The 15,543-nt window shown below is 37.8% G+C and overlaps 1 protein-coding gene across 1 annotated transcript; it reads left to right on the top strand.

Moving 5' to 3' along the window:
- Positions 1-1,621: 1,621 nt before the first annotated feature.
- hic2 (hypermethylated in cancer 2) lies at positions 1,622-12,881 on the top strand. The gene is made up of 2 exons (XM_077243744.1): positions 1,622-2,475; positions 8,032-12,881. The coding sequence occupies exon 2, from the start codon at positions 8,062-8,064 to the stop codon at positions 9,742-9,744; it is 1,683 nt and encodes a 560-aa protein (XP_077099859.1). The 5' UTR covers positions 1,622-2,475; positions 8,032-8,061; the 3' UTR covers positions 9,745-12,881.
- Positions 12,882-15,543: the final 2,662 nt, after the last annotated feature.

The raw sequence follows: 15,543 nt of genomic DNA on the forward strand, positions 1-15,543 counted from the left end.
GGAGGACGATTTTTCTTGAAACCCTCCAAAACAACATATAGGGGTTGTTTGATATTTTTTTTAAGGCTTTCTGACCCCAAGACTCAAGTAATCTCTGCAATTCTCCATCTGTGATCCTTGGAGAGTCTTTGGCCGCTCAAACTTTCCTCCTCATAAGCATTAAGACAATATAGACACACGTCCTCTTCCTGGTAGATTCAGAACTTCTTTAGTTGATTGGAACTTCTTAATTATTGCCCTGATGGTCAAAATGGCTATTTTCTTACAGCCACTTTCTATTTTGTGAATCTCAACAATCTTTTGCTGCACATCGGAACTATATTCTTTGGTTTTACTCATTGTGATGGATGATTAAGGGAATTTGGCCAGGGTATTTCCTCATATTTACACTCATGTGAAACAAGAAGTCATAGCTCATGTTCCTAGATGAATGTTCCTAAATATTAATGGGAATATATTTTACTCATAGAAAATTCTAGGGGCCATAATTGTGGCCAACGTGTTTTGGAGAAAAAACTTTATTTCATATTGTGATTGCCCCGCCCAATTTCAATCCTTTTACTTCAATGAAAGACATTTGCTTTAAATAAAAGATCAAAAGGATAAACAACGCAGATATATTTTTTACAGCCATCTTTGATCATATTTACCAGGGGTGCAAATAATTCTGACCACAACTGTAGGCTACATACATATTTCCTCTTCTATAAATCTATACTTCCCTTTTCTATACTTTCCATAGTTTAGCAAATTATTTTAACCTATAGTTTCCCTTTTACTGTTGTAACACCAGGGAACATGTAGTCAACTATAAGTTTCTTTACAAACACTGGCTGGTTTTTTTGGTCTCTCAAAAGCAGCTGAAGTACTCAACACAAAGTAAGACTAAATTCGGCAGAGCCTCAATTAAGGTTATAACAATATAATAAAGTTTTGAAAATATTTCAAGCATAATCAAATGATTAAAAACATGATGAATAAATCATTTATTAGAAACAAAATATTCTCTCACTAGAAAATTTATTTTTATGATATTTTTACAGATATTTCTATGTAAGATGCACTTAATATATCACAATCACAATATTATATAACAGTAAAGTTATTGAATAACTTTTTAATTTTGAAATTTGTAATTGTTTCTCAATAGTTTATTACTTCCTAAATATAACTTCTATAGGTTTAAAATGATTTAATATATGAATTACATATGTTTCCTTGCAATAATTCCTTCCCATACACAGGATAGCCTATGGTGATTGGTATAGCTAAAAAATCATATTATTATGTTGTTTTCAGCATTAAGATTTAAGGCCAAATTTTATATAAATTAGTGCTGTCAAATCGTTAAATCACATCTAACATAAAACGTTTATGTTTATACAATATAGGCCATGTGTGTGTGTGCTGTAGCTGTGTTATATATATATACACACACACACACACACACACACACACACACACACACACACACACACACACACACACACACACACACACACACACACACACACACACACACACACACACACACACACTGCAACGGCCACCTAGTGTTAAATAGTGTTCATGATATTAATGTGTATATGCCTTTAAGATGACTTCTTCTATGGCGTACGTTATTGTATGCGTGCTGTTCTTATGTGAGCGCGCACGCAGAGTGAGAGTGAGAATGCTCACGCCAAGAGGAAGATGATCGTTCTATCGCTGACTGCTGTTACTAATCTGTTCACTTATATTTTGATTTGTGGCGTTTCCAGAGTGTTTTCTTTTCTCTGTTAACATTCGACCTTTGACATGTATGTTAAGCGTGTGCTTAACTGAAAGGAAACTATAAAAGACTCGTGGGACAACCAGTTCGTTTGCACTGTCTTTCCTAACCTTCATCTGGGCAGACTTCAAACTCTCTGGCAGACGTTACAACACACACACACACACACACACACACACACACACACACACACACATATGCATACTATTCATCTATGGGTGTGTGTATATATTATAAAAAAAAGTGTTTTAGATGCTGTGGCAAATTTTAAATGCTCTTCAGGTCACTTAGTACAGTGTAAAAAAAAAGCATTTGTCAAAGTACAAATATTCCATGTAGTAAAATGCAAGTTTAATTATTAGAACGATTATACTCGAAAACAGCAGCCCTACAACATGAAGATGCGCGTGCCAGAGTCACACAGGAGCATTTGGATTGCAAATCTGGCAGCAGCAGTGGCAGGTCATGGCACGTTACACCATTTCAACAGCAGCCCTGGGCTGTTTAGGCAAATGAGAGTGTGTGGCTGGCAGAGGCAGGGCATTTACCCTCTCTCCCCCCTCTCTTTACTGCTTCTTATTCAAATTTGGGTCAGGGGTGAGGATTTCTCACGTCACACAAGCTTGCAGGCAAGATGGCGCTCGGAAAGCTGTGAGATGTGAAAACAGAATGACTGTTTGAAGAGCTTCTGTCGATGCTTTAAGGTACATATACTTTATTATTACATACGCGATTGTTTTTTGGTTGTGTGGGGAACATGACTGCGATTTAACGGGGGTTTCTTATTTTTTAAAGAAACATTGATTCCTCTAACGTAACGTTACTGCTCTTGTCGCGTGCCCACTGGGCTTTTAATGCACACACCGCGCGAGCGCAGCCTGGCAGGGTCAGATATGTGTGTTTTATCCAAAAGCCCTATATCTGTTTCAGCATTCCTCATGCTATAACTAAATGCAATCTTTAAGACATGATTTAGGTGTTTAGTGCATCTTTATACTTTAGTACAAATGATCCGTCGTTACCTTAATGGCAAAACCCGATCAGTGGCCCTTTATGTGGACAGCATTCCTGTTTCACCCCTCCCTCAGTCACTGTTTTACCCTTTAACATGTATAATGCTCATATGGGCTATTTGTGAATTATTATTTTTTATTTATTTATTTTTTTGCATTGTTAATGCATGCATTAAGCTATCGCTTTTTACATTTATAATGCTCGAACGTAATATGTGTTCATTGTTAATATGCATTTAGATGAAGACTTCGGCTTACTCATGTTTGTTTCTTTAAATTCTTAATTGCAAATCCCAATTTATGAGTGGAAAAAAGGGAAAGCTAATTTATTATGGTATCTGTCGAGTCTTGCCTGCTGTGTTTTTGTGCTTGTACATTCGGATCATCATTTAATGTGTGTAATAATGATAATGAAGCAACGCTGGTGAAGTGATTGAGTGTGTGGGTTTGTGAGACATATAAGCCATACAGACATTAAGATGGATAACTTTTTACCCAACATTATGTTACAGTTCATATGTAAATTCTAAGTGTTGTGACAGGTCACCATTGCCAGGCACTGTAGTTTTGCTTTGTTACTGAATGCAATAAGATATTCCAGTGAAGATTTTAGGTTCTTATTTTTTGTTTCTTGTAATGCGTGTATATTTATGAAGGAAATATATGTTAGGTGCTTTGTTGTTGCATTATGAAGTGCATCTGATAATCTAAAGTGCTTGTGTGGTTCTTGGCTCTTATTGTTATTTCAATGATGCATGAATTTTATATTAAATTATTTTACTTATATATCCTGAGGAGTGCTTGAAGGACCCTTTTAATCTCATCCATTTTAATGGGCTGGGGGAAGGGGCTTGTTTTACAGTGGTTGGTGGGTTTAGATCAGTGCCACACCATTAAAGTAACTCCCTTTCTGGGTGACAGTTTGCTTGAATGAGACATACAAGAATTTTTAACTGACGATATTGTGATTTTTGTACAAAACGGGCACATGAAACAGCCTGTTATGCCTCTTGTCCATGCTGTCGTGATTAATGTTTTCAAGGTAAGCAAACCTGCAGATGCATGCTTTGCTTTCCTTTGGGAATGAGGCGCTGATGTTTAGGTCCATGGTCCAGTGAGCCTTATCTTCAAATTGTAGATGTTGCGTCCAGACGCTTCTCTGCGAGCTCAAACTGGCCCTGTCTGTCATAATTGTTTTGTTGTCCTCTACAAAGGTCAGAGAAAACAAGAATAAAAGATGTGTTTAACAGATGTAGTGGCATTCATGTTAACATCTAATCAATACTCTTATGAAAGGCAGCCCTTGGTTTCTGCTTTGAATAATGCAGATGATAAGATCTATTGAGTGGATGGGGCGGGAACAACGCTTGAAGACAGTTTATTTAGAGCCATTATCATTAAGAAGATCGTTAGTAATTGTGTTGTGGGTTTCCGTTTTGATTGAATTCTTGTTTGTTTATTTGTTTGTCTCTCAAAAGAGAACAATCTTTTCCTCCAATTCTTCATGAAATTTATGATATTTTTTGACAGCTTTATCTGTTCATCTAGTCATGCGACCTGTACTAGTCTTGTCTAGTTGGGTAATAATGATGAAGTATGTTTGACTTGTTCCTCAAATTCCCCTCATTTTAAACTTTTAAATTTAGCCAGTTTAGATGTTCATGCATATATATATATATATATATATATATATATATATATATATATATATATATATATATGCATGAACATCTAAATTGGCTTAATTTAACATATATATATATATATATATATATATTAGTATGCATGTCAATGCATGCATGGTGTGCATGTTGCGTTAAGGCATTACCCCATGTCTGAAATCTCACCTAACATGTTTGGCATGTTTATTGACTAGATCATTTTAACCTGGAACCTTTTAACCACTTCTTGGACAAAACAGCAGACATGATTGTGTAGATGTTGACGAATATGAAAGTGATTTATCTATTGAGGGTTATTCCAGGGTTGCCCAATCTGGCTGAGTGGTTGGTTTTGCCCCAGATTCCCAAATTCTTGGTTTCCATCACAGATAAATAGTCATGTGTTGTAATCTTTGGCAAGTAAAATTGCGAAATGCACAGAAGTTTTGTGTAGATTACATTTGAAACAGGTTTGTGAGAGTGTGGTTGTTTGCTGTCCTCTGACAATTTTCGTCAGTTGGTAGTGAGTCCAGTTTCTCAGGTATTCTACAAATTTTAGCCCAGCAGTGTTGTACCAAGATGCACTTTCGCTTGCTAAGAAATGCAAGTTCGTTCAGCAGTTTTCAAACATTACCTATTCAAAATGATCATGGTGTAATCGCAGTGCAAGTGGTCTTTTTGTAAGAACTGTTTAAATACACATTCTGGTCTTATCGTGCATGATTCATTGCAGCACGTTGTTCCAAATAAAAATCCTAATTGTATGCTCCACTTCTCAAGCAGCTTTCCTTCTCAAGCTATTTTGTTTAATATCCATTATGACATATGTCTGTTTACAGACCTAAAAATAGTTGACAGGCAGCAGCTAGTTGTTTTGTCATCATCATTAGGAAGGTTTTATGCATGTTTTTGGTTGGAAATCCTTTTTTGTAGCTCAAATAGCGCTTAACATTGAATAAAATGCACGCAGGCAGTGGATGAAGGCCTTGAATTCTTCAGATAAGTGATATTGTGTTATCTCTTAGTTGAGGTCATTCATCAGATTATTTGGATCAGGTTTGCTTGGCTTCCAGGTTGGCCCGGGTTTCTCGAGGCTGGTGGTTGGTTACAGTAAGCACTTAGATCTTAATGTCTAGGTATCTATGAAAGTGTCTCTTATCAAGTTAACCAACCTGATGTTATTAAAACCAAATTTGCATCAATATTCCTGTAGATCCTAATGTTTTAGAGATTTTACTTACCTTGAATACTCTCTGAAACTTTCTGGCACTTTAAAAATGTATTATGTTTATGGTTGTTTCTTGTTCTTAAAAATTTGCTGTAGGGTAGATATTATATGTGGATGCATCTCATGAATAAGGTTTTGTTTCGCCAATGCCCCCTTTCATAAGAGCAAATGTGCTCTCTGTGTTTTTATGGCATTAAGACAATAAAATCGGGGCCTCAGGGGTCCGTGCCACCGGATTAGCTTGTTTATGAGGTTAAGCGCAGTCCTTGCCAGACTTGTTTACCCGTGTTGTTACTGGCCTCTTTTGCACTTTGACTTTTTTCAGTCAGCAATCTCTCTGATTAGAGTAGTTGTTTCATCTCTGGGACAGGACTGCTGGTCTTTGAGGAGAGGTCGGAATGTCGGCAAAGCAATTGAAAGACCAGCAGCATCTTATCAAGAATTATGTGCAACTTCTAGATAAATGTGTTTCTCAAAAGTCTTTTGTTTTTTGGGCAGTGGGTTTTGGGTGCTATCAAAGTTTTCCCCTAACTGTTGTGGTTTATTATTATCTAGGCAGTTCTTTTATTGTACCACTTGTGGCCTATAAATAACCTGTGAGATGGTATTGATATCAGGCAAATAGTGTTTAGTTTTATGTCTGGGCATACTGGTTTTTATGTGACAAGTAACTGGAGATATGAGAGAAGCCATTTAGGGATCAGACTTTGTTCAGATTGTAAACATGAAACGGTATTAAAATATTCAGCCTGTTTTTCCTTTATAATGAAGTATGAAATGGCTGAATATTAAACAAATTTTTTTTTTTGTGCATTATTGAGTTTTTTATATTCATATTTATTTTAGCAATTTAAAGCTGTTGCATTACATTTTTGCCCTTTTAATGTACTACATTCGTGGGAATTAAATATCTAGTGAAGTTCACTTCATATTTATTTTATCAAAATTTCCTGAATAATCATGAGTTTGCTTTAAACAGTCTTGAACTCTGCTGACTGAAATTCTGCTGACTGGTTTCCTGTCTCCATTATTGGTTTTGGCTTGGTTGTACATTGCCATCATGAATTAGCTATAAATAGTTAATCTGTGTAAGACTGAACAACTGATAAATATTCAGCATGGTTTGTAAATGCCCCCCCCCCCCCCCCCCCTATTTTGTGGGTTTCAGTAGTAGTTATTTTTAGGCTTTCATTTAAATCTGTATCATTATGGGTTTTATTGACTCAAATATGCAAGGGAAACTTTTACAATAATCCAGTAAAAAAAAAAGAAAGATTTCAATTGGGTGTTCCTCAGGGGAGGGTACTCTAGCCTGGCTAATTTTTGTCGTCAATTATTCTTAAAGAAGGCATTGAATAATCACAATGTTGTGAAATGTGAAAATGTGTTTGGGCTTTGTGCAAAGATAATTGACACGCCAGTCTCGGTTGGTCTGAGTGCCAGAAACCTTCTTTGCCGCATTACAAAGATTCTGCTGCAAGCTGAGGCCTGTTCGTCCTGTGGAGAGGGTTCTGGTTTACCTGTTTCCCACCACACCCATGGTGATATCCCAGCTCAGGTTTCAAGCTGTCTGTCACACAGGCCCGTCGTTGACGTTCACTAGCCTTTTTCACCCAACCCCCATATCACAACAAAGGGAATGACCCTGGAGGCTGGCATTAATGACTGCTGGCAGGGACGTTAAGCCGTAGTGGACGCCCTCAGAAGAAAAGAAATTGTGTTACTGTTCAAGCCTTTTATCCATTCTCTGCTTTTAGCTGAAAGTTGAGAAATTGTACACACTTGAAAAATAAGATGCCAGTTTATGCATACTATCATATTATAGCCTACGCTTTCTCCACAAGCATGCTCTGACAGCAGATACAATAGTTGCCATGGTCTGGATTTGTAATTAAAAGTTTTAATTAAGAGCTTAGAATTTCTAGACTTTATTTAAGACCCTGTTCTGCTTGAATGTATTCTGATGATTTGGATTGGTCATAAGAGTTTTGTGGCTTCACTTAATCTTTATACTAGAGTTCTGAAACATTGACTATTTACTTTTAGCAGCTATACACACTTAATCTATACAATTATTCTTTGTTTGAAAAGTTAACCAAAAATATTTGTCACTAATGTTACACTGCCCAGGATTTTGTCCAATCAGATCCTCCTGCAACTGACCAGAAAGCTGTGATGTAACTATTGACTGTTTAAAAATAAGGGATGGGTGCTTCAGTATACCACACCCAATTGCAAATATGTCAACATGGGTCAGAAAACCAGCAAAGTGTCAGAAATTTTTTTTTATACAAGTGTTTGCTGTAAAACATAATTGGGGTTTTCCCCCTTGACGATAACTGTTTTTTTCTGTTTTAGGTTTCATAGGTGAAGAAAAAGTTGGAGGAAATGGAATTGCCAAATCATGCCAAACAATTGCTGCTGCAGCTAAACCAACAAAGAGCCAAAGGTTATCTGTGTGATGTGATCATAGTAGTAGAAAATGCCCTTTTTCGGGCACACAAGAACATTCTGGCAGCCAGCAGTATCTATTTCAAATCCCTTATCCTTCATGACAACTTGATTAACCTCGATACAGACATGGTCAACCCATCGGTTTTCCGGCAGGTTCTAGACTTCATTTACACTGGCAAGCTTTTGTCATCTGATCAGTTCAGTGACCAAAATTTCAATGCCCTTCTAACGGCAGCAAGCTACCTCCAACTTCATGACTTAGCTGCTCTCTGCAGGAAGAAGCTCAAGCGTAATGGGAGATCCCTTCTTAATAAACCCACCACGCCTACCAATGGAAGAACTTCTAGGAACCAAAGGCTATCCTCTACACCTGTAATTTCAAACCAAATGTCAGGATTAAAAGACAGTGAGAAGACAAAGAGGCATGAGGAGCTACTCAAAGATGACTTGTCTGAGGACGAGATGTTTGCGAGAAATGCCCACTGTGCCACCTCTGTGAATTCGCTCAGTCCCTCAACGAGTAAGAACGGAAGTAACAGCAGTTGTGGCATGCAGGAACTTGGCCTAGACCTTTCCAAGAAAAGCCCCTCAGGGAGCACAGCCACTGAAGAAGTCAGTCCCAGCAGCATCCCACAAGAATCACCTCAGTCTGCCTCAGAATCCACAGCCAACAGTGCCTCATTTGATGAGAACACCAACACCCCAAACCTCACCGCTGGAGAGCCCATGGAGCTGGGTGGAGGAGAATGTGAAGTAAGCCAACCACCTCCAGAAGACCTGCATAAAAGCTCCCGGCAGGTTACCCGGCAGAGGCGGCAAACCAAAAGTGAAGGCAAAAAGGTTGAAGAAGCGAAACTTAAAACTTTACCCAATGGAGTCACTAAAAGATTGAAAGTGGCTGGGGAGAGGCTCCCTGGTGGAGGTAATGGCAACTCCAAAGCATCCTACCAGTGTAAAGATGAAGAGGAAGATTTAGAGAATGGACAGGAGCAAAGTGAAGAGAGCGGACAGAGCGAGAGCGAAGGTGGCCGGAATAGCGCCAATTACGTTTACCGCCAGGAAGGCTTTGAGCCTGCACTCGGTGACAACCTTTACGTTTGCATTCCCTGTGGTAAAGGCTTCCCGAGCTCTGAGGAGCTGAACGCCCATGTGGAGACCCACACAGAGGAAGAGTTGTACATCAAAGAGGAGGAGGATGATTCCTATCCAAAGGAAGATGAAGTAGAAGCAGAAGACTTGTCTTCGCAAATAACCCATATCCACGGCACAGAATCACGTCGCTTTAGCTGCTCAGTCTGCAACAAGAGCTACAAAGATCCAGCCACTCTTCGTCAACATGAAAAGACCCACTGGCTCACCCGTCCCTTCCCCTGCAACATCTGCGGTAAGATGTTCACCCAACGTGGCACCATGACGCGCCACATGCGTAGCCACCTGGGGCTGAAGCCCTTTGCCTGTGAAGAGTGCGGCATGCGCTTTACCCGCCAGTACCGGCTCACGGAGCACATGCGGGTTCACTCAGGTGAGAAGCCGTACGAATGTCAGCTATGTGGGGGCAAATTTACTCAGCAGCGTAACCTCATTAGCCACCTTCGAATGCATACCTCCCCATCATAAGCCAAAGACACCTTGAACAGGAGACCCTCAGCAAAAAGAGTCAATGCACACCTCTTCCTTTTGAAGTACACTGCAAGGAGCCGATAACCCAAAGCAGGATTCTCTTCTGCTATAAATTACAGGAGAAGCCTTTCAAACAATGAGCCCCAACAATGGAAAGAATAAACCAACCGGTATGAGTTTATGGGCTTATGTTTTTTTTCTTTTTGAATATTGCTGTGAATGTAAAAATTGGGTACTAATGTTGTTGTATGATTTCTTGGAATATTGTGACCACTCTCAACCACTGCTTTTGCTTTTACGTTCTGGATTCCATGTTGGCTGTCTGATTGTTTTTCTTGGTATCCCAGAAATATTCCTTCTTTCCAGTCTTGGTCCTTGTTAAAGTATCACTCTCGAGAGTTCTGGTGGTATTGTCCATGTAAAACTCTCAGCAAGGTTTGGGCTTGTAATGACCAGGTTATTCTATATAGAAAGGTTAAATTCTTTGAAGTGTCTCCTAAGGGTCTCAAAAATAGTGTTGTCATACATGCAAAATGGCTTGTCTGTCATCATTTATGTGGTGTTTCATAAAAGCTTTGTGCATCCAACCAAACATATCCCAGTATACCTACTCTGCACATCACATCCATTGGCTTTATTCTAGGTGTAGCTGGAAAACAGGGTCTTTGATACGTTTTGTACTGTGGTTGATTCAGTTATCAGTTATTTGGCATGGAAGTACCATAATGTACCCTGCTCCTACATCTGGATGTAAGCCAATGGCAAAGTGGTGACGAGAGGCCATGGGTGTCCTTTGTCGTTTACTCGTATTAGCAAATAGGGGTTTACTCTCAAAGAAAAGCCAAACTTAAAGGTACTTGTTTTTAGATTTCTTTAGATAACTTATTGATATGCCTCTGTGAATGTTTTAACTGGAAATTCTTTCCTTTATTTCTTTTGGGATCAGAGAGGGTTGGGTTGGTTTGGGTGATGGGTTGGGCAGGGTAATTTTAGTGATGTTGAACTTCATAAATTCTGTCGGTACTGTTGTTTTTAACTTTTTTTTTCTTTTTTAAATTAATTTTTTTCCCTTCACTTAACAAGGCGAGTCCGTATGGACTTGTCTCATTGCTACCTCTTAATTAAAAATAATACATTCATTGAAACTATGGAGGTCTCTGAATATAGATGTATAAAGTTTGCTGAGGCTTTCAAAGTAGTTGTCACCTGCCCATCAACAAAGATTTTCTTTTTTAAAGGATTAATGTAGAGAATAGCTTCTTTGGGCGCATGTATTTAAGGTATTGAGAGTTTTATGTCAGAGAAATCCAAAGATAAATTTAATATTGGGGAGAATGGCTTACCAACAAATGTTTCCTGTAGAATATCCCTACCAAAGGTTTTAGATTGCATTGCAGGTGGTAAGGATGTACTTTTGTCTTTTAGTTCTTGATGAAGAGCAATGTAGTGGGATGTTAGTTTGTACTTGACATTTTACTAAAAACCAATGAACTTGTCTTCTGGTGGATGGTGGGCCGCTGGCTTTCCGTTTTTTTAAGTTTACAGTTAGTTTGTGTCTTTTGGTTTCTTACTTTGTCTGCAGAGAGACTTTTAAGAACTTCAGAAGGACTAATTTGTTTTAGTTTAGAGCAAGAAAAAAACCTTATGAGAGCATTACGAGTGTTGTAGGTTTTTGTTACATGTCGACCATACTTGGAAAGCTTACTGAGTGAGGAGGAATTGATGCACTGGATTGCTTATTAGTCATCAGCCCCAAATAAAACCTTGTTCTTAAACGATGCTAAGTTATGTGGCATTGCGTAAAAACCATTATCATTTATTCATTCGAGGTATAGGTATTATGTAAAATGTGCATGTTAAAAAGAATTTATGGTTATTCAAAATGCTGGTAATTGTCGAGTGAATGTTACATGGTCAGTGTTGGGTAAATGCTGATGGATGTATAGTTTAGTGCTGAATTCTTCGCTGCCATCTTCATTTCATAACTCTGTTACAGATTAATTATTTCGCCAATCCCAGTGTATCACATTCCATGAGTAATTCTTGGCCTTCTTAATGTAAAAGTCTTAATGGCATTCCTTTTTTTGGTTCTTTTCCAAAGGCCTGTGTTTGTTCTTGCTAACGATGAACTTTGGGGTGCAGCTATAGTCGTGTTAACAGAGCAATGTTTACAGACATCTTTTTCCTGGAATCCTTTTGGTCTTTAATTTGCCTGCTCAAGCTTATTCAAGTTTAATTTGGAAGTGTCTCCATTAGTTATTCAAATTCAATACATTGGAGACATTTTTAATTTCTCTATAAACTCATTCCGTTTACACTCACTATTCATGTCTTTGCAGCATTAACACCAAAGCTAACCCCAATAGCCAGTTTATAGCCTATAACTTTTAACTGAATGCAAGACCGTCACCAAAAAGTCTAATTTTTGAAGTTATGCATATCTTTGATGTTGAAATTTGTTTTGTTACAGTATAAGTGCGCTCTGGTGTTGATACACATCTAAACTCATGGAGACTTTTTAAATATTTTTGATGTTGCTGATGTCAGTTGTACTGACCAGGATTCCAGGAAAAAGTTCCCACAGATATCTTACTAATTTACAAGCTCTTCATTTGATTAGCATCAAAGAACCGATGTCTTGGGTGATGCTGGGTTCTGTTGTCGATCCCAGCGTTTGAGACTATAGCTGAGAGAACTGGGAGAGCAGAAAAAGGATGACAAAAAGTTTCAAACTGTGACAATAATATTTCTACTTCAAATCTTCAGGGATAGTTCTGCATATTTTGAAATGCAGAGCTTTCGACTACATTTGTAAGACTGTGTCAATACTGTGTCAAGTTCTGTATTTTATTGATGAAAAACAAAACACTAGTTTCCTACAAAATAGATTTTACGAGTGTGTTCCCATTTCAAAACGCCTTCAATTAAACAAAACAAAAACAAAGCCAGAGATGTTTTACTTTTAAGTTCCAGAGTGTTTTTTGAACAAAAAAAGAAAAGAAAAAAAAAGCATTCTAGTAAGCGCAAAATGTATAAACTAATAAGATAAAAGCTCATACCCAAATTTTCAGACTATTTTCTAAACCAAAGCACATTTTGAATGATTGATTGACATTAAAGATACTTGTGTATAATATCTCATTGTTTACATAAACTCTTTACAGTCATGGACCTCAGGTGAGGGGAGGCCAGTTTGATCCTGCTTCTGTGTAGGTCACCACTTTAAATGAAAGCAAACCAGAATCGTAACCGTGTCTTACCCTGTGAACGTAGCCGCATGCTTTTGATTTCGGTGGGCTTCTACATTTATTGATTTGCTATTTGGCCCTTTAAGATGTGCCGAGACATCCCTTATGAAAATCATATTGTCGTTGACATGATTATTTTTTATAAATCTGCTGCTTTTTTTTTTTTTTAATATGTAAATACGCATGAAATAAAACTACATACACATTTACCTCAAAGGAACTTTTTAGGACTTGCTGCATTTCTATCTATCTATCTATATATATATATATAAATATAAATAAATATATTTTATTTTTTAAGGTTTTTTTGAGTCATCTCTCTTTTTTTGTTTATTTTAGTCGGTTGTTTTAAACATGTGTTGTTTGTATTCTGAGCTGCCTGTTTTTTTTTTGTTTTGTTTTTTTCATTTGTCCACAAAAGCAGCAACTTAACTGACTGGCCTCTCCTCCGTCTACATTGGTGCAAACACTTACTGACAGTGTTCACTTTTTTTATCAAATGTCTATTGTCAGTGATGAATGTATTTATTAGTTTGATCCTGTTTTCACTTTTTAAGAGTTCACTTTGGGTGAGACGACGTGTCTTCAGGGTCTCGAGTTTATTCTGTTGTAGTAAGCTGAGAGGTAAATTCAAAAAAAGAAAAGGAAAAAAAGACACGACAGATAAATTTCTAACCTGTGAAGACGTAGACATGAGGAATGTATTTTTCCATGAAGTGTCCATCATAAAGGATGTATCCCACATCGTTTTTGTAATTCTTATCTCACTCAAAGCATGCACGTGCTCTGTATCATGTGTTTTCTGTCACGGACACTTGAAGGCTGTTTGTCGATTTTGAATGTTCTCTGTCTGTACGCCTCTGCCCACTGATACAGGAAGGGACCCTTTAGAATTGTGTCAAAGGCATTCAAGGTTGTGTTTTGTGTACCGAATGCTACCATGTTGTTGCAGGCTGTGATTCAAGGCTACCGGTCGATTCCGTTTTTTTATTATTTCCAAGTGCCCAACAGAGCCAAAGGTTATCCTAAGAAATCTCTTCACTTTCTCATTAGCGAATAGAATGCATTACTGTAAGATCTCATATCTTTTTAAGCTTTATAAAATGCACTTTCTAAGTTCTCACTGAGGTCCTTTACGCAAGATCTAGGCGATTACATCTTATCAGTTATTTACAAATCGCAAACTTTTAGATAACTTTATCTCACACTATTTTGCTGCTAATGTGTAGTTTTGTCCAATTCTACATATCCCAGATAGTATTATGTTTTTTTTTCTGTCAACATAACTGGTAAGTGTTACCCGTTCGTAGGGACCTCAAGTCACCAAACCAAACCAAACTAAACCAAAGCCAGATTTACAAGCATGTGCATAGCAGGTGGGCATGTTTCCCATATGTTTTCACTTAAACGCCATATCACATTTAAATGCCAGAGCGTTAGTCATCCTAGCCTGTCCACTCCACCTTCATAAGCATTCCAATAACTTAATATGCTGATCAATATTTATTTTCAGTTGGAATGGAAACAGGAGAGGAATTTGAGGAGAAAAAAAAGAGTTTGGCACACTTGTGAATGAAGACAAGTTGACGATTATTAGTTGGAATTACTGTTGCGTGTGTGTTTTCAGTCAGCCTTGAACACAGTTCGCGAACAACATGGCGGTTTCGCCTTCCTCAGAGAGCTTGTATTCAGGTCAGAGCTACATGCAGCTCGAATTCTGTCTCATGTGAATAAAACACGGTGTACAGAGCTCATCTCACGTTCACAGTCTTAATGTACAGCTACCAGAAGTCATTTTAGAATCTTTTCATTAAAATCTTGGATCAAAAAATTCTGGTGTCTTTGTGTGTTTGAATTTCTTCCTGTTTGTTTGCTTTTGTCACTTGCAATGGAAGTAAATGCAGTAAACATCACTTTTTGACCATGTCTGTGAAAAGAAATAAACTGATATTTCAACTATCTTGACAACTTGCAAAGAAAGAAAACTCTAGCTTTAGCATGAACCATGCAATGATGCAGGAAAATAACTCTTTACATAAATCCAAACATTGGAATTAAACGAATAAATATAAGTTCATCTGCCTAGAAAAGTAGCCATTTAAAGGGTTAGTTCACCCAAAAATGAAAATCATCCCATAATTTACGACACATGATGTAGGATGTAGGAGTAGTGTAAGCTTAGGTGAGAGTAGACTCCTCTTGCGGTTCAAACTAAATATCCTCTGCGCTGCTTCGTTCATCAATACGTCATGCGTGGGCTCAGAGGTCACTCTGCCGGATCTAGACTCACGTACGGCCGTTACCGGAAGCCAGTGATTAAAGTTTATAAAGTTATAAATATGGATATTTTTCTAACAAGATGCATGGCTTTGCTTCAGAAGGCCTTTATTAACCAATTTGAGCTGTATATGGATTACTTGATGGGATGGATGGATGGATGGATGCGCTTTTTTGGGCTTCCAAAACTCAGGATATTATTTAATATAACTTTGAATATGTTCGTATGAAAGAAGAAAGTCATATACACCTAGGATGGCTTAAGGGTGAG

Source organism: Siphateles boraxobius, unplaced genomic scaffold (assembly GCF_051911475.1).
Source record: "Siphateles boraxobius isolate OS27281-9 unplaced genomic scaffold, OSU_SipBor_1 25, whole genome shotgun sequence".
Taxonomy (NCBI): Eukaryota; Metazoa; Chordata; class Actinopteri; order Cypriniformes; family Leuciscidae; genus Siphateles; species Siphateles boraxobius.

Bases quoted from the DNA above. Each gene is read 5' to 3' on its own strand.
- hic2 (XM_077243744.1), top strand. From the start codon at position 8,062: ATGGAATTGCCAAATCATGCCAAACAATTGCTGCTGCAGCTAAACCAA.